The sequence below is a fragment of the Pipistrellus kuhlii genome, unplaced genomic scaffold (genome assembly GCF_014108245.1).
Source record: "Pipistrellus kuhlii isolate mPipKuh1 unplaced genomic scaffold, mPipKuh1.p scaffold_m20_p_36, whole genome shotgun sequence".
Taxonomy (NCBI): Eukaryota; Metazoa; Chordata; class Mammalia; order Chiroptera; family Vespertilionidae; genus Pipistrellus; species Pipistrellus kuhlii.
The window spans coordinates 4,958,900-4,981,161 of NW_023425536.1; the positions used below are offsets into that span (position 1 = coordinate 4,958,900).

General features: G+C 40.0%; 2 protein-coding genes across 2 annotated transcripts in view; one reads left to right on the forward strand and one right to left on the reverse strand.

Moving 5' to 3' along the window:
• Positions 1 to 4,745: 4,745 nt before the first annotated feature.
• Positions 4,746 to 9,783, reverse strand: LOC118732249 (60S acidic ribosomal protein P1-like). Its single transcript, XM_036461373.2, has 2 exons — positions 9,774 to 9,783; positions 4,746 to 5,166 (listed from the first exon to the last, which is right to left on the reverse strand). Exon 2 carries the CDS (start codon positions 5,100 to 5,102, stop codon positions 4,758 to 4,760), a length of 345 nt encoding a protein of 114 aa, XP_036317266.1. The 5' UTR covers positions 5,103 to 5,166; positions 9,774 to 9,783; the 3' UTR covers positions 4,746 to 4,757.
• Positions 9,784 to 12,096: 2,313 nt separating this feature from the next.
• Positions 12,097 to 22,262, forward strand: part of FANCC (FA complementation group C) — a 229,205-nt gene continuing 219,039 nt past the window's right edge. Inside the window, exon 1 of the mRNA XM_045570735.1 lies at positions 12,097 to 12,290. The gene's annotated coding sequence lies outside the window, so the exon portion shown is untranslated. The remainder of the gene's footprint in view (positions 12,291 to 22,262) is intronic.

Sequence of the window (22,262 nt, forward strand, 5' to 3'; positions counted from 1 at the left end):
TGTGGGTTGTTTTCACTTTCTTTTTGTTGTTGTTATTAATCCTCTCCTGAGAATATTTTTTCATTGATTTTTAGAGAGAATGAAGGCGGGGAGAGGAGAGAGAGAAACATCAATGTGAGAGACACATTGATTGGTTGCCTCCTGCACAGGCTCCAAACAGGCAGGGATTGAACCTGCAACCCAAGTATATGTCCTTCTCTTGGAATCTAATCAGTGACCTTTTGGTGCACTCTAACCATTGAACACACCGGCCATGGGCTGTTTTCACTTTCTTTGATGGTATCATCTGAGCACAAATTTTAAAATTTGATACAGTCTAGCTTCTCTAGATTTTTTTTTTTTTTTACTTATGCTTTTCTTTAGATTTTTATAATTGGATTTAAAAAACAACTTTTCCACCAGTTAATTTAATGTGGTTAAATGTATTATTAAAACCAGAAATAATGAGTGTGCTGTGGTTGAGGAGATGTGAAGTGAAATATATTTAATCTTATTAAGATAACTTGGAACTGGTTCTCAAGATAAAGACACAACTAGAGAGCTCTGAAGCATCCATCTTATATAAAAACTGCTGTTTGAAATTTTAACCCTGCTATTGTGGCTTCTGTAAATGCTCGATTGCTTAAATAATAAGGAAAATAAGACTACTCCCCTTCCAGAGAGGCTGTGGACAGAGTTGTCAGTGCTGACACCAGGCTAGGCCTTGAGATATGGCCTCATGGCCCCTTCCCAGCAGGTAGCCTTCTTTCCCAGAAGGCCCAGAAGAAGGAACTGGAGGACACCCCATCACACGCGTGCAGTTTCTTTGACTGCCTAATCTCATCTTCCTCATAGGCTTATGGTGGGGGTGGGGGATAGAGAGGGAGCTAAAAGATTAACTGTTACTTCTACCTGGATTAAAGACTTTAGGCTGTTCACTTAGTTCGATCAGTGTCTTTAGTTGCTGCTCAGTCTTCTCAGATAGGAATGTTTACTGTCTCAGTTACCCCTCTACTCCCCCTCCTCCATCCCCTGTGCCTCTTTCTCTCCTGGTATCTTCAGATATGGGGGTGGGGGTGTCTTATTCAACTTCTAGGCTGACAGAGAAAGGCTGGGGTTCCAGATGCGGTGCTTCTCTGGCCTCTGGGAGGATGGCTCTAGTCCATTCGCAGGCTGCCTGAATGTCATTCACCTCTGGATTGGTCTGTCAGTTTGCCACAGTCTGGGGTAATGCCCTCCTGACTTGGCATCACATTGGCCTCCACCAGCTATAACCCTCCTCACCCCCCTCCCCTACCGGGCCTGTGCTATGTTTCCCCTCTAGCTTTTAGGCTTAGCAGTCACAGGTCTATTTAGTGTCCACTCACGCTGACCAACAACTCTCGACTTACCCACACTGGTATGGGGAGCCCTAGAGGCAAAAAATGTACACTGTAAAATTTGTCATTTTAAGTTGACAGTATTGTACAACCATCACCATTATTTCCAAAAAATGTTAAACATCCTAAACACAAACTCTCCTATTATCCTTTCCCTCAGCCCCTGGCCACCTTTTCTATCTCTATGAATCTATACCTAAGTCACCTGGATACATCGCTAAACTGAAAAGTCTAGTTCAGTAGACAGTTTAACAAGCTCTCAGTTGATGAGAATGCTGCAGGTCCATGAATTACACTTTGATCAGGTTTACCTCAAATGCACAGCCAGCCAGATATTTCTCCAGCAAAAATGGGTTGTTCAGGAACAACGAGAATTTCAATTTGGGACATGCAGTCCAAGGTCAAATCATACAAGTCCAAGAAACAAGAGGGGGACTGGTCTTTTACTGACCTGGGAGGGGCTTTTGGAGGCGAAGACTCCATTGGAAGAAGCTGAAAGTTTGAAGTCTAGTGGCATTTCATTGGCTGAGTTACGGAAGTCTCCCATTTGCTGAGCAGTTACTGGGCAAGAAGAAGTCTTTTCTTCCTCCTGCTAAGACGAGATATGTCTCCTCCCGTTGGGGTCAGTAGTGTGTGTTGAGTGACAAGTGCATGGGAGTTCTCTCTTCTAGCCTGCTGGCCCAGTGTCCATTTGATAGGGATGTGTACGGGAAGTGGCCAATGTGTCTCTCTCACATCAATGTTTCTCTCTGTCTCTCTCTCCCTCCTATCTCCCTTCCACTCTCTCTCTATATCAATGGAGGGATATCCTTAGGTGAGGATAAAAAAAAGAAAAAGAAAAAGAAAAAGCAGCAAGAGGAAAGCAGTTAGTTACCTACAAGTTTCATATGACTGTCAGCTGATTTCTCAACAGAAACTTTGCAGGTCAGAAAAGAGTGGCAGAAAATATTTAAAGTGATAAAAAGCGCTGGGACCAGTTTGGCTCAATGGATAGAGCGTCGGCCTGCGGACTGAAAGGTCCCAGGTTCGATTCCGGTCAAGGGCATGTACCTTGGTTGCGGGCACATCCCCAGTAGGGGGTGTGCAAGAGGCAGCTGATTGATGATTCTCTCATTGATGTTTCTAACTATCTCCTCTTCCTCTCTGTGAAAAATCAATAAAATATATATTTTTAAAAAAGTGATGAAAAGCAAGGAACTACAACCAAGATTACTCTACCCAGCAAAGCTATAATTTAGAATTGAAGGTCAGATAGAGACTCCCAGACAAAGAAAAGCTAAAGAAGTTCATCACCACCAAACAAGAAGGAAGAGGAGAAGGAGAAGGGGGAAGGGGAATATGAATAATAAATGGCAATAAATACATATCTATCAATAATCGAATCTAAAAATCAAAATAAATGAACAAGTAGAACAGAACCAGACTCAGATAGAAAGAACATTTTGATGATTCCAGATGGGAAGAGGGATGGAGAGAAATGGGAAAAAGGTGAAGGAGCTTAAAAGTACAAATTAGTAGTTATAGTGTAGTCATAGGGGTATAAAGTATAGCATAGGGAATATAATCAATAATATTGTAATAGCCTTAACTGGTTTGGCTCAGTGGATGGAGCATTGGCCTGTGGACTGAAGGGTCCCGGGTTTGATTCCAGTCAAGGGCATGTACCTTGGTTGTGGGCACATCACCAGTGGGGGGTGTGCAGAGGTAGCTAATCAATGTTTCTCTTTCATTGATGTTTCTAACTCTCTATCCCTCTCCCTTCCTCTCTGTAAAAAAATCAATAAAATATATTAAAAATATAATATTGTAATAATTACGTGTGGAGTCAGATGGGTATGAGATTTTTCAGGATGATCATTTAATAACTTTTATAATGCCTAATCACTGGGGTTTACACCTGAAACTTATATATTTCATGACAATGGTAATTGAAAAATTTTAATGATAAAAGAGTTCTTTCAGAAAGAAAAAGGTTTTCTAGAAGTAGTTTCAATACTACAGAAACAACATTCAAATGGTATTATGAATCAATATCTAAAAATGAACTCATGAAAATATCTACATATATAAAGCCTAAGTGACCATTTGAGCATTTGACCAGTAGCTATGACGTGCACTCACCACCAGGGGGCAGATGGTCAACACACAGGCATGGAAACATGGAACAGACAGATGAATCTCAGAGGGAAAGAGGAATGGGGGAGGGCAGGAAGAGATTAACCAAAGATCTTATATGCTTACTAGAAGCATACTAGTTGGCATGGCCTGCAGGGATTGGGCCAAAGCTGGCATTCAGACATCTCCTGAGGGAGTCCCAGATTTTGAGAACAGGCAGGCCAGGTCGAGGGACCCCACCAGTGCACAAATCTGTGCACCTGGTCTCTAGTACTTAAATAAACAGCTAGAGTGTGGTAAACTGACTAATGACCCTGCCTTTCTATCCCTGCCAGGTGTTATGTCCCAATCTCTGGAATTTGTGAGTATGTTACCTTATATGGTAAAAAGGACTTTACAGATGTGATTTTAGATTTTGAGATGTAGGATTATCCTGAATTATATGGGGTGGCACGATGTAATCATCAGGGTCTTTATAAGAGGGAGGCAGGAGTATCAGAATTATAGAGGGAAATATTAAAGGATGGGGCCATGAGCCAAGGAATGCAGACATCCCTGGAAGCTAAAAAAGGCAAGAAAATGCATTATTCCCTAGAACAATCCTACTGACATCTTGATTTTAGTCCACTGAAACTATTTGGAACTTCTGAACTCCAGAAGTACAAGATAATAAATTTTTGTTGTTTTAAGCCATTGTTTGTGGTAACTTATTATTGTAACAATAGGAAACTAATACAAAAGACAAAGAGATACAGAAGGCAAGAAGCATAAAAGCCTCTGAAGTTCTAAGAGTCCCCAAAATAAAGGAAAGTAGTTTCTATTAATGATACTTTGTCACTTGCTGTGCTTAATTCATTTTACAGTTAAAATTATTTCTTCTGATACATTAAATCTAATTTGGCTTATATATGAAATGTAACGTTTTTATTACACTTACATGTGATGAGATTATATCACAGAAATTAAATTAAATGGGACAATACATATGATGTGCTTGGCAAAATGCCTGACACATACAAGGGACTCACTAAATGTTAGTTTCTTTTGCTTACCCTTGTAAATCTTGAATCTTTAAAAAAAAAAAAAAATTTTTTTATTGAGAGTATTACAGATGTCCCTCCCCCCATTATCCCTCTCCACCCATTTCCCACTCTGCCCCAAGCCTTCACCACCCTATTGTATGTGTCCATAGGTAATACATATTCTTTTCTTTTTTTTCTTTTTTTTTTTTTTTTTTTTTCAACAGAGGTCAGCTTTTATTGACTGTGTTACAAAAGAGCCAGTTTAGTCAAAAAGACCAAAGCCCATGTCGTCATCAGACTCCTCAGATTCTTCTTTCTTTGCTTCCACTTTCTTCTCCTCAGCTGGGGCCGCAGCGGTGGAGGCGGCAGCACCTCCTGCTGGTGCAGCACTAGCTGCCGGGGCAGGTCCACCAGCCCCTTCATTGCAGGTGAGACTCCCAATGTTGACATTGGCCAGAGCCTTTGCAAACAAGCCCGGCCAGAAAGGCTCAACATTTACACCAGCTGCTTTGATGAGGGCATTGATCTTATCCTCCGTCACCGTCACTTCATCATCGTGCAGGATGAGGGCCGAGTAGATGCAGGCGAGCTCCGACACGGAGGCCATGGCGAGGGTGGGTGCTGGGCGGGCGCTGCCGGGAACGGTGCTAGTTGCCGGATGAAGTGAGGGCCTCACTCCAACGCGACCTTAGCTTCCTCGGAAGAACCGAGCACTTTAGCGGCAGCTGGGGAAAGGGGGCGGTAATACATATTCTATATTTATAAAAGCCTAAGGGACCGAACGGCAGAATGACCAGTCGCTGTGATGCGCACTGATCACCAGGAGGCAGACACGCAGTGCAGGAGCTGCCCCCTGGTGATCAGTGCTCTTACAGCCAACCTCCCATGGCCCCTTCCCCCAGCTAGCCAACCTCCCATGGCCCCAATCAGCCCTGATTGCTGCCAGGCCAAGGGACCTGGCCCATGTATGAATTTGTGCATTGGGCCTCTAGTCTATAATAACAAAAGCATAATATGCTAATTGGACTAGACAGCCAATTGTCTTTTCAGACAAAGCTGCTGTGGCTGCAAGGGCCGAAGGCAGGCAGCTGCCATGGTGGCAGGCGTGGACAGCAGCGGTGGGATGATGGGAGCAGCACCTTCTTCTGGTCAGCCAGTCACCTCCCACTGACTGAGCATCCCCTGAGCGCTCCCGGATTGTGAGAGGGTCAGGCTGGGCTGAGGGGACCCCACCACCTAGTGCACACACTGGGCCTCTAGTGAAAGTCCTTTTTACCATATATTAGAGGCCTGAGGCACGAAATTCATGCAAGAGTAGGTCTTCCTTCCCCCGGCTGCTGGCACCGGCTTTCCTCTGGCACCTGGGCTTCCTCTCAAAGCCCTGGCTTCATCCAGAAGGACATCTGGTCTAATTAGTATATTAGACTTTTTTTTATTATTATTATTGATTTTGTACAGAGAGGAAGGGAGAGAGATAGAGAGTTAGAAACATCGATGAGAGAGAGTCATCGATCAGCTGCCTCTTGCACCCCCCCCACTGGGGATATGCCCGCAACCAAGGCACATGGCCTTGACCGGAATCAAACCCGGGACCCTTTAGTCCCCAAGCCGACGCTCCATCCATTGAGCCAAACTGGTTTCGGCAGTATATTATACTTTTATTATTATAAACTTGCTGGTGCCATATTTGAAGTTCTATTATCAGCAAGCAGGTTTTTTTTTTTTTCTTGCTTTATTGCGATTTAATTGACAAATGACATTATGCAAGTTTAAAGTGTAAAATGTGATGATTACTACAGTAGGTTAGTTAAGAGATCAATCACCTTACACAATTATCTTTATTTTTGGGTGTTTGAGAACATTTAAGATTTACTTTCTTAGTAACTTTCAAGTATACAATAGAGTACTGTTAACTTAATCACCATGCTGTACATTAGATCCCCAGAACTTATTCATCTTATAACTGGAAATTTGTACCCTTTGATCAACATCTCCCTAGTTCTCCACCCCAAGCAGTTGCTTTATTGTATAATTTAGCACATGAATAAATAAAAAGATGCAATTAAGTAGTTTTTATTGAAAACACTAAGCAATTAAAGAGTTAATCTGAAACAGACATATGAAGGGGATAAAACTGATTTTTGACTTAATAATTGCCAGAATTAATTTAATTATAAATGTGCATAATTTCTCTTAATTTGGAATTTTTAGTGCTTAATCTTAGCAGTTCTTTAATACTGATTTTATGCTAAATTAATTATTATAAAATACTTAAAAGAAAAATTATTTTTAAGGCAAGTGCTCATTTAAATGTAATTTATTGCTTTCTGCAGGCAATAAAAATGTGCTATATTAGTTACAACACACCACCATTGGTGGGAATGCATGCATGCTCTAAATAAAAATACATTTTTTACTGAACTAAAGAAAATTAGACTAAAATTGCATTAACAATGAAACACACACACACACACACACACACACACACAGGGTGTATCATTGCTCAATGGAAAAAGGACAGATTTTTATTTCCTGGGAGTTCTGTGTTAGATTGCACAATGAGAGAGTCATTTCTCCATTCTACGATATTCACAGAATTTTAGTATGTGGATAAGAGAGTTTCCCATCTTCCTGTGTTTGGATGTGTGGTCAGGTCCCCCTCCCTTCCCATTTTTGAATGAAACTTACTGCTCTATTGGGTTTATCTCCTTTTGACAGGTATATATGTTTTGAGCCATGCTGTTGGAAGAGATGATGTTAAGGAAGATTCCCCTTCACTAGAGTTATCTTCAAGAGAGCAGAGAACACGTTTTCCTTTTTTCCCCCACCCACAGTAGCCCAGACCTTACTATAGTGCCTCAGCTGCTGAGCAACAGAGGTCTAAGACAAAAGTAGTTGAAACAGATTTTTTATTTATTGTAAAAGAAGTCCAGAGTTAGGCAAACCAAATAACTCCTGTGATTACTGGGGGACAGAGACCTTCTACTTCTTTTTGTTGTTGTTGTTGTTAATCCTCACCAGAGGATATTTTCCCATTGATTTTTAGAGAGTGAAAGGGAAGGGGAGAGATAGAGAGAGAAACATTGATGTGAGAGAGACACATCAATTGGTTGCTTTCTGCCTGGGTTCCTATCAGGGCCAGAGATTGAGCTTGCAACCTAGGTTTGTGCTGTTTCAGAATCGAACCCGGAGCCCTTCAGTTTACAGGCTGATGTTCTACCCACTGAGCGAAACTGGCTAGGCCCCCTTCTACTTCTTTTGCTCTGCCATCCTCATCCTTGACCACCATCCTTGAAGGTACCTTATAGTCTAAGACAGTGGTCGGCAAACTTATTAGTCAACAGAGCCATATCAACAGTACAATAATTGAAATTTCTTTTGAGAGCCAAATTTTTTAAACTTAAACTTCTCCTAACACCTCTTCTTCAAAATAGACTTGCCCAGGCTGTGGAATTTTGTGGAAGAGCCACACTTAAGGGGCCAAAGAGCCGCAGTTTGCTGACCATGGGTCTATGATAACTGAATTACAATCATCTTGCCCTTACAGGAAGCAGTAGAAAAGGGAAATGGCTAAAAAGCTCCTTGCCTATTGCCTTTCTACCTTTTAAGAAACCTTTCTGAAAGTCCCACCCAACAGCTTCCACCTATCTCTCATTGGTTACAACTTGCAGTGCCACCGCTGATAGCAAGGCAGTCTGGGAACTGCAGTCTTTTGTTGGGCACATTGCCTTGATAAGTAAATATTAACAAGAAATTAATAAGGACATTGTAATCAGTTTTTTTTTTTACAGCAAAATTTACCTAATTTACAAGATTGTTCTTTGACTCTCCCCATCTTAAAATTAAAAACATTTTTTAAAAATTGAAATGATGGTAGACCCCTTCCCCAAAGTCTTTACTTGACCAATAAAAAGTTAACTGTTAGTCCTCTAATATTATGTATATTTTATTGGCCCAACAAACCCCAAATCTACGGAACTCCTGGACCTGTCAGATTTCTCCCAACTCCAAGAAACTCAGATGGATCTGTATCTTCAACACAGCCTGTATGCTTCATGCCTTCTGCTTGAAAGGTTCTCACTAGGTATCCATTGCTTAGTGTACCAAGAAGGCTCAGACCAAGTGTTAGTGCCCAGTGACACACAAAAACTGATGCCACCTCCAGGTCCTTAGTCAGGGCTTGCTTTGCAGTAAGGTAGAGTAACTCATCGAAGTCAGAATAGATAAAGAGGTGATTGTTCTGAGGACATGGGAGAATCCTGTGTACAACTGAGAACCAAAAAAATAAGTAGAGTCCGGTGGCCTTCAATTATGCTTAAAAATAGAACACGGGAATGGATGCTACCCTCTATCTCTCATGGAAGAGCATGGCCTTTCTTTCAACTTCGCTTTTGCTTTCCTCTGCCAACCAATGTATTGTTATATTTTCCCCTGAGTAACTTTGGCTGGCACGAGAGTTTAGCTCTTGTGGGGCACAGTTTCTCAGGATTTCAATTCCAAATTCCCCAACAACAGGTTGATTGGTTTAGGTTACCATTCCTGGTTTAAGTGGCTGTGGCATGGGGCGGGATGATTAGTACAGACATATCTTCCTAATAGGCATTATTTCAGAGAGCTCGGGAGCGAGCATGTGGGGAGAGGGGGTTATACCTGCAACATTTTCCTTTTTCCATTAATTAAGCCCTCTGTTTCCTGACCTCAGACCAAAGACCTTCGCTGTTACTTGCACTATTTGTAAAAGCATTTCATGAACAAATATTACTCTTGTTTTCTTCTCTAATTAAATGTACATTTCATTAGTATTAAGAGGAAAACAAAGTAGTAGTTAAAATGCATAAGGCTCTGGGGTCACATCATCCCATTCTCACTGCTATTCTACCAAAAACCGAGTCTGGTACCGAGTCTGCAGGGTGATTAGCATTGGTCAAGAAGTGCAAGCCCTAGAGTCATTAGCCTGGATTTGAAGGTACAATATCTACTAGTAGAGTTTGCTGTGTATCGGTTTCTTTATCTATGAAACTGGAATATTATCTATCAATACTATATACATAAGATCACTGTGAGAATTAAATAATATGGTCAAGGAGTCAGCTAAGTACATGAGACTTAATAAACACTCATTAAACATTCACAGTTGAGAAATGAGAGGTCAATATTAGAGTTACGGACAAGACAGTGTTAAGTGTTGGGCTGACAACTAGAAACTAGGTGGATGTTAGGATTGATTCTTGAAATGACAGCTGGAAACTAGGTTGGTATCTGAATTAATTCTGGGAACACAAGTCTTACTACAATGGCTAGAATCCAAGACAGCTGATTTTATTTGTTAGTTGAATTCTGAAGATTTGATACTATTGGGAACTCTGCAGCACTCAGTGTGGTGTTTTCCCCTCTAGAATGTAAAGAGTCTAGTGATGGATTCCATTAGAATGGATCTAATTCTTTCTAAAGATTCACCTACACATGCCATTTTATTTTTGCCACATTATTTAAATGTGATTGGACTTTATACTATGAAACTTTCTAGAGGAACATATAGTCAACTTCATAAGCCAATTAAAAATAGGATTTGTATCTACATTTGTTTCTCAGGAAACTTTTCAGGAATTTTAAAAAGATCATCTAATTACTGTTTAAAGTATTAGGATAGCACCATACATATGGATACCATAAGATCACAGTTGAATACTTATCCTATATGTGCTACCCATCTAGGTCTAAATTAGGTGTAAAAATGTTGTCCTTTCATTTACTATAAAGTTGAGTGCGCCTAGCAACTCTTTGTGACCCACTGAATGAAAAAGACACAAAACCCGCAAAATGGGAAGACTTCAAGTATAACTACTACACTCAGCACTAGAAAGGGTTTTTTTCAGAAAATATGTAAAAGGACCTGAATATCAAAATAAATATTTTCTCTAATGAAACACAGGATTCAATTCCTTCCTTTGCTGGTAAATGCAAAACTTAAATATTAAATTGCTCAAATTTATCACCACAAACACAATGACTTTCTTCTTATGGTCAAGGGCCAAGATGAGTGTTACTCATGCATGTAACTCTCTACACTGGCCCACTCTGAACTTTGCACACATCAAAAAAGCACAGACCTCTTTAGTTGCCAAGGAATATTTTCAAGAATGAGTTTAATACCTGATAGATCCTCCCTTCCTCCAGTTGATGGACAGATGCAAACCCCACCTGCTGCTAGACATTCCTGAGCACTGAACCACCAATCAGCATCTGCCAAATATCCTAAGCCCCCATTCCTAAGTTCCTAATCATAGGCTTTACATGAAACCACCAATCAGCGTGTGCTGAGTGCCCTAAGCCCGTCCCCTATCCTCCCCTTAAAGGTGCTTGTAACTGGGCCCTCACTCTCTTCCGCTCCTCTCTCTGGAAGCAGCTGGCAGTGGTACTATTCTCTTCAATAAAGCCTGTCCTGGAATCCTGGTCTCAGGCCTTCTCTGTTTCATCTTTCAATACCTGATTCCTTAACGCAGTTGCAGATCCTAACAATTTTCTCTGGATTGGGATCCTTTTATAAGGTCTACTTGGTAAATTCCCTAATTCCTGAATTCAATTTATTATACTCTTTAGTAAAATGGGTATTCCTTCATTTTAGAAGGCTGGAAGTGTTTGACTCTTTTTATTACATACTTACACTGTCTTGTAAAAAGTTTTCTTAAAAGTACTTCTTTAGTAGATTTATGATTATGAGGCATTTAAAAAATATATATTTTATTGATTTTTTACAGAGAGGAAGGGAGAGGGATAGAGAGCTAGAAACATCGATGAGAGAGAAACATCATCGACCAGCTGCCTCTTGCACACCATCCACTGGGGATGTGCCCACAACCAATGTACATGCCCTTGACCAGAATCGAACCCGGGACCTTTCAGTCCGCAGGCTGACGCTCTATCCACTGAGCCAAGCCAAACCGGTTTCGGCATGAGGCACTGATTTTTAAAAAAATTGAAATTGAAGGTTAGGCACCTCAAATTACAATGTCAACATCTAAGAAAAATTTTAGGCACTGCTAATTTCTAGAATAGAAAAATTCATCAAGACAAGCTAACACTAGTACCATGAATGAATTTTACACAAAATGCTGCTTTCCTGTTAAGTGGTTTAAATTCAGTTTTGAACTGATTTGAACCCGAACCAAATACTGTATGAAACTGATTGGCAGTGGGGCGAACGGGTGTCATTAACTCAAGAATGATTCCTTTTCTGTATGTGGCCACAGTTAGAAACCACATTCTAGGCCTTGTTTGGTGGTGGTATCACATAAACACTGAGTTTCTCTTAAAAAAAAACAAAACAAAAAAACCCAATTTCCATGTTACCTCCCCTGCATTGTGAAGACAGCGTTGAAATAATTGGGCAATAACCAGATTAAAACCCTCCGGGGGGTCACCCACGACTCGAACAGAGGAAGCAGAGTTAGAGGAAGGCAGCCACAGGCTGCCCACCGCGCCGCCCCGGAGCCCGCCCACTGCCAACTTCCGCCCGCTGGCGACTTCCGCCCAGACGGGGACAGGCTCCGCCCCGCCTCCTCGAGCCCAAGATTCGCTGGAATTTTCCCGCGATGCCGCGGAGGGCGGGGCCCCAGAATGCACTGGAGCGCGCCGGCTCCACTGCCGAGCGACCGCGGGAAAATTCCAAAAAAGTCAAAACAAAACAAAAAAGCTGTAGGAGACGAAGCCAAGTTTTCAAGCCACAGAACTCGGGCGGTGGCGTCCTTCCCGCCACGGCCCAAACTGCTGAGGCAGCTCTGGCGCGGACCACCGGGTAAGAGGCCGCGGCACACCGCGAAGGCGGCCGTCTCCTCCGGGGGTCTGGCCGACACGTCAGCCCGGGCGTGGGGGTGGGAGGGAAGACTCGCGAGAACGCCCCTCCGCCGCGCGCGGCGCCTGTGGGTGGGAGCGGGCTCCCGCCGAGTGCCGGGGGGCGAGGAGGGGAGGTGGGGCGGGGCCGGCGTGGGGGCGGGGCCGGCCAGGGGCGGGGCCGGGGCCGGCGGAGGGGTCCTCCAGGAGTGATGGCAGATGCGATTTGGTTTTGTAGTTCTTTTTGTTCGTTGACGCCTTGCTGCCAGGGCTCAAGGAGGGGCGCAGAGGTGAATGTCTTCGCCCGGATCCGGGGGAGCTGTGACAAGCTCGCCTCTTAACCCTGCACCCTCTACAGCTGGCCGGCTCCGGCGCTGGGAGGGGGCGAGGCCCGAGGAGGAGAGCCCGGGCTCCGGTGTGGGAGGAGGGTTTTGATGGACTTTGGCCTCCCCATCACTGTCTTTGGACGCCAGGCCAAATCGGGTCCAAAACCCTTAAAAAGAATTTTTTTAGGGGGTGGTGTTCGTTGGCTTGCCTTTTTTTTTTCTAATTTTTTTTTTTCCCCTTCATGGTCGTGTTGTGTCTGGAGAGGGGAAAGGATTTGGAGTTTTGGAAACATGACAAATTTGGGACCAGAATTTTAAGGAAAGAGACCTAGGAATTTTCTGGCAAAGATATGTGTGTGCCTGTGCTTTTTGTCCTAATCTGAAGCTTGGAAAGCTCCCAGGCTCCTGGGTTTATTCTAACTTGTGTCCCATTTAATGAATGGATCTTAACTGAGATGTGATTGATTGATTGATCAGAGGAACAGGGCATTTTTGGGCCACCCAACTTCAGCTGTGCGTGGATGTCACTCACCTTCAGTGATATGCAGCTCAGAACATTTTCTCATTACTCCCCTCAAGAGAGGAGGGAAGGTTACAAGTGACAGAATTCATACCATGTGTTGGGATGAGTTATTACATGCTTATTTATTACATAAGCTCAGATGGAAAACATGTTCATTGTGACTTTATCCATTAAACTTAAACCAAATTGAGGTTTCAGTCTAATGTACTGTGCCAGATTCACATGGAAATAAGCACATATATACATTACTCATATACAAGAAAGATTGCATCCAGAAAGAATTTTGGGCAACAACCCGATTAAAACCCCCTGGTTTTTGCCTCCTGAAGCTCCTCTGAGTCTCAGTGTGCTTTTATCTTTCCTTCTAGTTGTAGAATTTCCACTCAGCCAGTGTTCCTAGAGTTCTGGATGATGTCCGTTTTGTCTTTTAGTTGTAGTTGTGAAATTGTTGTGCGAGGCAGCAGTTTAGGTGTTTACCTATGCCACCATTTTGGTTTCTCTCTCCTCTTGATTTCTTGAAAAATATTTACTAAGATTCTGGAAAAGATAGGCAAACTCTATATTAGAGTTTTTTTGTTCTGTTCTTTAATGATAAAAAGCATTAACTTGGTTGGCTGAGTGTAGAAGATGTGTTGCTGCATGCATGTGAAACTATGCATGTACATTTTAAAATAAGTGGTGTTTTAAACTAGTTCCATATTTCAGCAAGTAGTTCCAGTAACAATTATACAAATTTTGTATTTATGAAAACCAGCTACAGGGAGGCCAGCCTGGGCAGTAGAAAGTTGGATTGATTAGCTAAGCTGCCTAGAGTGCCAGAGAAATCTCACATGTGTGGCAGTTCCAAGTTGGTAGTGGTGAAGCCTCAAATCAGGCTTGAAATCAGTACCAAATGCATTTATAAAGTTTTATTTTAGCTGGGTAGGGTATGTATATTCTCTGATCTTGTTTATGGCTCCTGAATGACTGACTTTAAGATGAAAGAACACCTTTGGAGAAGTACATTGCCTTTGCAGTGTTTTAATAAAAATACATAAGTAGAGAAGAAAAAGGTTAATTCATCAGAAAAGTTAGGTAACAATGCAAATCTTTTATTTTCTAGATATCAAGTCTTTTTTTTAATCAGTTTGGACGAGCCCTTGCAAAATTATCTGGCTTATTCTCTTCGGTTCTTCATAGTCCCTCCTAGGTATATAGAAATAATTTTCCTATCAACATCTCTAATGTAGGAACATCTGTAATCTTCCTGATACCTTTCTCTAGTTATAAAAAGGTATGCTTCTAATGGAAATCACCTTATTGAAACAATATATCTGATATATAAAGAATTAGGTGTGTTTTTTTTTAGTCAATTTAGTAGGGTTTTAGAATTGTGCAATGATCATCACTATTCACTTTTAAAACATTTGCATCATCATAACAAGTTTGTGTTTGCAAGTTCATACTGACTCCTGGCTCTGGCTTTCAAGACCTCAGACAACCATTGGTTTGCTTTCTGTCTGTGTAGATTAGGCTTTCTGGACATTTCATATTAATGAATTCATAAAGTAGGTGCTGTCTTGTGTTGGGCTTTTTTCACTTAGCACAATGTATTTGAGATTATCTATGCTCTGGCATGAGTAAGTAGTTCATTTGTTTGCTGAAAAGTATCCTATTGTGTGGACATACCACATCTTGTTTATCCATTTATCAGTTGATGGACACTTGAGTTGCTTTTACTTTTTGGCTATTATGAATAATATTGAGTTGAGCATTTGTGTGCAAGTCTGTGTGTGGACATATGTTTTCATTTTTCTTGAATAGATACATGAGTGGAATTGCTGGGTTGTATAGTAAGTTTGTGTTAGCAAATTATCTTCGCTCTTCTTCCCATTCTTATTTTACATACAAATTGTTGGAAGTTAACTTTATAATTTAATCTTTAGGCAACGAAATATTCAGTGAGATTATCGCCATAAATCAGCAATAAATACAATAACTCAGGATTGTGCATCTGGTCATTTTGAAAAAAGGGTAAAACCTTGTTTATTTGTAAGAAGGATAGCTGTACCTTGTAAGGTAGCCAATGGATCAAAAAGGAAATTACAAAGAAAGATAGAAAATATCTTGAACTGAATGAAAACAAACCCACAACATATTGCCTTGACTGGTTTGGCTCAGTGAATAGAGTGTCAGCCTGTGGACTGAAGGGTACCAGGTTCAATTCTGGTCAAGAGCATGTACCTTGGTTGCGGGCACATACCCAGTAGGGGGTGTGCAGGAGGCAGCTGATCAAAGTTTCTCTCTCATTGATGTTTCTAACTCTCTATCCCTCTCCCTTCTCTGTAAAAAATCAATGAAATATATTAAAAAACCCCACAACATATTAAAATTTGTGAGATGCTGTTTAAACAGTGCTTAAAAAGAAATTTGTAAATTTATTCTTTTTTAATTTTTAAAATAAATATATTTTATTGATTTTTACAGAGAGGAAGGGAGAGGGATAGAGAGTTAGAAACATCGATGAGAGAGAGACATCGATCAGCTGCTTCTTGCACATCCCCTGGGGATGTGCCTGCCACCGAGGTACATGCCCTTGACCGGAATCGAACCCAGAACCTTTCAGTTCACAGGCCAATGCTCTATCCACTGAGCCAAACCGGTTTTGGCAGAAATTTGCAACTTTAAACAGGTGTATTAGAAAATAATAAAGGCCACAAATTAATAACTTAAGCTCCTACCTTAAGAAATGAGAAAAAGGAGCATACTAAACCCAAAGCAAGAAGGAAAGATATAATAAAGAGAAGAGTGGAAATCAGTGAAATAGGAAACAGAAAAACAATAAGTAAAATCAATGAAATGAAGAACTGATTTCTAATTTGTGATTAAAATTTTTCCCATAATGGAAAATCCAGGAATAGGTAACTTCAGGGGTGAATTCCATCAAATATTGAAAAAAGAAATAACACTTATCCTTCACAACCACTTTCAGGAAATACAAGGGAACTCTTCCTAAAATGCTAGTATTACCTAAAACCAGAATCAGACGAAGATATCACAAGAAAGTTACCCACCAGCATTTCTCATAAACGTAGACACAAATATGCTAAACAATATTGCTAAACTAAATTTAGTAACATATAAAAAGAATTATATACCATGACCAAATGGGGTTTACCCCAGGAATACAAAGTTAATATAACATTAAAAAATCAGTTAATGTAAGAAATTATATTAATAGAATAAACAAAACCACATTGTCATCTCAATAGATACAGAAGAGATTGTCACAGAATCAAACACTGTTCATCTCCCAACAATCTAGGAACAGAAGGAAAGTTTCTCAACCTGATAAAAAGCATTTATGAAAAATGTGTGGCTGGCATCGTAATGTATATTGGTAGGAGATTAAATATTTTCCCCTTAAGATTAGGAAAAAGTTAAAAATGTTCACTCCGCTCTCACCCCACCTTTCTTCTGTTCAACAATGTATTGGAGGTGATATGTAGGAAAAAAATAAAGGCATCCAGATACAAAGGGAGAAATAAAACTGTCTATATTCACTGATGACATGACAGTTTATGTAGAAAATTCTAAGGAATTCACAAAAAAGCAAAACCTGCATGAAAGAAATACAAGGATACAAGATCAGTATACATCAACTGTGTTTTTATACTATACTGGCACTGAACAACCCCAAAATGAAATTTGACAAGGGTCTATTTACAATAGCATCAAAAATGAAAATACTTTGGAAAAAAGTTAACAAAAGAAGGGCAAGACTTGCATAATGAAAATTACAAAACTTGGCTAAAAGAAATTAAAGATCTAAATGAACAGACATTCCATGTTCATGTTAAGTTGGCAATTCTCTCCAAACAGATCTATGGAGTCAATGCAATTTCTATTAAAATCCATCCCAATAGGCTATTTTTTTTTTTAATGACAAGCAGTTACTAAAATTTATATGGAAATGTCAGGAACCCAGAATAGCCAAAACAATTAGAAAAATAAAAACAATGAAATAATTATAGTACCAATTTCAAAATTTACTATAAAGCTTTCATAATCAAGACAGCATGCTGTTGGTATTACTGAAACAGAAATGAGAGTCTAGAAATAATTTATGGTCAATTGATTTTTGACAAAAGTGCCAAGGCAATTAAATGAAGACAATTATTTTTTATTTATTTATTTATTTTTATATATTTTTATTGATTTTTTACAGAGAGGAAGGAAGAGAGATAGAGAGCTAGAAACGTCGATGAGAGAGAAACACCGACCAGCTGCCTCTTACACACCCCCTACCGGGGATGTGCCCCCAACCAACGTACATGCCCTTGACGGGAATTGAACCTGGGACCTTTCAGTCTGCAGACCGACGCTGTACTGCTGAGCCAAACCGGTTTCGGCAAGACAGTTATTTTTTAACAAAGAGTCTGAAACAGTTGAGTATCCGCATGCAAAATGATGAAGAATTTGGACCCATATCTCATACCATGCACAAAAGTTAACAGAAATTGATCATAAATCTAAAGCATGATATGTTTTGTATGGCTTGCATGATGGTTTTTGTTTTTTTTTAATCCTCACCTTGGATATGCTTTTATTGATTTGAGAGAGAGAGAGAGAGAGAGAGAGAGAGAAAGAGAGAGAGATTGGTGAGGGGGAGAAGCGGGAGAGAGAGAGAGCAAGAGAAAGATTGATGTGAGAGAGAAACATCAAACGGTTGCTTCCTGAATGTGCCCGGACTGGATATTGAATATGCACCCGGGTATGTGCCCTGACCAGGATTTGAACCTGTAGTCTTTTGCTGTAGGGATGACACTCCAACTAACTGAGCCAAAATTTAAATTCCACAAACAGAGCTGGCTTGCATGACGTTTTAAAATTTTTTTGAGTCATTTATGAACATTAAAACACAAAGTAATTTCACCTTAAAATCCATATTTTCAATTATTATTTTTAAGATGAAGGACAGTCTGACACACTAAATCTGACACCTCTTTTGGCATCAGCTGACTGGAGCTAAGCTCTGGTGTCTTCTGTGGATGGAGCTTTGTCTTCAAGTTGCTTCCAGCCCATCAGATTGCTCTACCTATTTACCTTGCCTCTTTGAATTTATGACCTTTGTGTAAAGTAATTTACTAACTTTTGAGTCATTTTGAAATGAATTCAGTTGTCAAACCAATATTGAGGAGGAAAAATGGTTAGCTAGTTTGGAACAAATTTATCATACTTTTTGGAGGAATTATTATAATAATATGTGTTCTCTGGCTAGTTCAAAATTTTTTACTTGTAGGAAAAAAGCTTATTATTAATTGTTCTTTAACAGTAATATACCATATACTTTTAAGATGTCAGCATTTTTGTTCTATTGATTTTAAAATTTATTTTATTTTACTTTTTATTTTTATTATTATTATTATTATTTTTTACCTCTTTTGGTTTCTTGGTTCATTTCTAACATTACTTTGGTCATAAGCCCCAGTAAACATGCTTCACACTTTCCAAATTAGTTTCATATAAATTGTATGTGATTCTTATAGTAACCATATGTGCTAAGGTAAGGCAGACATTAAAAAAAAAAAGAAAAAAAAAAAGAGTGGAGATTTAAAATAAAAAATTAATTTGGACCTGGATTAGGAGGTTCCTGAGAGTTTGCCCCAAAAGAGGATAGCTGCTGAAGAACTTCTGGGGTTACTTCTGTTTGTGCAACTTTTAAATGTCTCAATTATTGTGGCATGATGACCATAATAATTTTAGTTACTAAAAGAGCCAAACATTTCTGGTTACCCAGGCTTAACTGAATTTAGCGGAAAACATTCACCTTCAACAATATGTTCTTTTTGAAATGTTTACAGAGGAGGAAACAGAGGTTAGTGACAAAGCTGTTGCCTGTTACCCAGGGAAATTAGACTCTTGTCTGGTGCTCTTCTCATTGCACCAGCAGCCTCATGTCCAAGGGTTCTGGACGCTTCCCATTGGAACATTCTTCACAAGTCTTGGCAGGCTTTTTAGTTGCATCTTTCTACTGTGTAAATAGAGGTATTAGAAGAAATGTATTTTTTTTTAATACTGCCTAACCAGTTTCTGCTTGGTAACGTGCCCTGAGACTCAAGGAGTGCCAGCAAACAAATCAGACCCACAGTGTATTTGATATGCCTATCTTTTCCCCAAACAAAATTTAAATTCCACAAACACAAACTGAGTCATTTTCCAAATGTTTGTATATGAATGAAGGGTTTTGTTCTATCTTTTTGTAACCAATACCATAAAATTTTTGAAGGTCCATGATGCATTTGTTGTACAATGTTAATCCAAAACAAAACTTTATTCTAACTAACCTTGTAGCTAGGGAGAGATACCACACTCATTTCAATTGATCAGTACAACATGTTTGTACCAACCAGATCTAAAAACTGCATAAAGGAGTGCCATGCTGTAAAGACGGTATTATAGTTGTAAACACAAGTGCAGCTGTTATAAATCTAGCAAAACCTCAGATTAAACAATTTAAAATTTACTGAAGATGACATTCCAGACCCATTTTTCATAATATAAACACTCTGGGCCATGCCTTTGAAATGAGTGGGATTGTCATTAATATTAATGCCACTGAATTCAAGGCTGAGAAGTCATTTCTTTTTGAGCTTTATTTTCACTCCTAATTTTGGAATAAAATATACTTTTAAAAAGCCTGAAGTATGGCATGTTTATTTATGGCCTGAGGGGAGGGGAGGGGGGAAGGATCCTGTTGCTTTTAAATTGTAGGAATACAAAAATATGGAATATTTTATCTTTATGATCTTTTAAATTAAATGAGTTTGTTAGAATTAAATTTGGCAAAAATTAGTTATTAACAGAATTTAATTGCATTGGTCAATTAAAAAATAAAAAGACACTAAAATGGTTGATATTTTAGGATTGTATTAATTTGCTATTTTAGGTTTATTTAAGGAAATAATTTTATTCTGAGTGATTGTGAACACGTTTTGTGGTGGTATCTTTCAGCAGGACCAGGGTGGGACAAGTCTCAATATATGCACTTCTAATTTGTTTTTCTTCTCATTTTCTACTTAGTGGGATAAATGGTGAGTTTGGCAATATAATATTTTCTAGAGCTACATTCTGCATTCTGATTTCCTATAAAATCTTATATGATTTTTTGTCAAATTTAAGAGTACACAGAGTCCACCAGAAACTGTTTGAATGAACTGGGCCAAATAATTTTGGGGTGGGGCTTGTTTTGTTTGCTTGTTTATTGCTGACTGAATTTTAAAATTTCATTTGCTTGTACTGATTTTCTTCACTGGACTTTTGGAGAAGCCTCTAAATCGGGTAACAGAGCAGTTAAATGACCTTAGTCTTTGATTAAAAAGAGGCAACATTTATCAAAAGGAGATAGTTGAATCTCATTTACATTTGTTCTTTAATTTTTATTAAACATTTTTCTGATCAAGAGAATTGAAGCGAACCATTGTTAAGTACCATGTTGTGACCTAAAGTTGGTAATTGTGGAAACACATAACTACGTAATATGGTAATTTCTTATTCTAAAGAACTTTGGGTATTTTTTCCTTTTCTTTTTGTTTTTATCCTCACCTGAGGATATTTTTTCCCATTGATTTTTAAAGAGTGTGGAAGGAATGGAAAGAGGTGGGAGAGGAGAGAGGATAGGGGAAGGGGAGAGGGAGGGGCAGGGGGAGGAGGAGAGGAGGGAGGAGGAAAGGGAGAAGGGAGAGGGGAGGGGGGAGAGGGGAAACATAGGTTGGTTGCAGGAGTAGGGACTGAGCCTGCAACCCAGGTACATGCCCTTGACAGGGAATTGAACCAGAGACCTTTCAGTGCACAGGCTGATGCTTTAACCATTAAGAGCTAGATATTTCTTATTTAAAAAAAATCTTTATTGTTGGAAGTATTACATATATCCACCTTTTTCCCCCATTGACCCTTCTAGGCCCCCCCCCCCCATCCCCTCCTTCACCACCCTATTGTCTGTGTCCATGGGTTACGCATATATGCGTACAGGTTCTTTGGTTGATAACCTCGCACCTACTCACCGTCCCCCACCTTCCCTCTGAGATTCTGCACTCTGTTCCATGCCTCCATGTCTCTGGAGCCACTCTGTTCATCAGTTTATCTTGTTCATTAGATTCCACATATGCGTGCGATCAGGTGATACTTGTCTTTCTCTGTCTGGCCTATTTTACTTCGCAGAATACTCTCCAGGTCCCTCCATGCTGTCTCAAAGGGTAAGATTCCCTTCTTTTTTACAGCTGCATGGTATTCCATTTTATAACTACCACAGCTTTTTATCCACTTGTCTACTGCTGATTAACGTGTATTTATTGATTTCTTTTTCTTTTCTTTTTCCTTTTTTTTAGAAAAAGAGAGGGGGGGGAAAGAGAGGAGCAGACTTGTTGTTCTACCTATTTATGCACACATTGGTTGATGCTTGTATGTGCCCTGACCTGGGCTCCAACCTCAACCTGTGGCATATTGGGATCAGGCTGTAACCAACTGAGCTACCCAGCCAGGGCCTAGAACTTTGGATATTTCTATCAGCATAGAGCAGCGATTTTCAACCAGTGTGCTATAAAACATGTATGATATGATGATGTGCTATGGTGTGGGTCTCTTTCATCCACTGTTTTGGGCACTTGGTTAGCCCTTCCAGTCTAGAAACTCTTGTCTTTTTGTTCTAAGAATGTTTCTGTGATTATATTTTTCCCTCCATTTTCTTTGGAGCTTCTTTATTTGACGTTTGATCTTTAGGACTAACCCTCTGATTTTCTTATCTTTCTCCTGTTTTCTATCACATTGTCTTTTGGCTTTTCAGATTTGTTGTTGTTGTTAATCCTCACTCAAGGACATTTTTCCTGTTGATTTTTAGAGAGAATGGAAGGAAAGGAGGAAGTGGGGGCACACACATGTATGTATACTAGAGGCCTGGTGCACAAAATTTGTGTACAGAGGGGTGTCCCTCACCCAGCCTGCACCCTCTCCAATCTTGGACCTCTTGAGGGATGTCCAACCACCCATTTAGGCCTGATCCCACTGTGACATCCCTCTCCTAATCCAGGACTGTTGGCTCCCAACTGCCTTC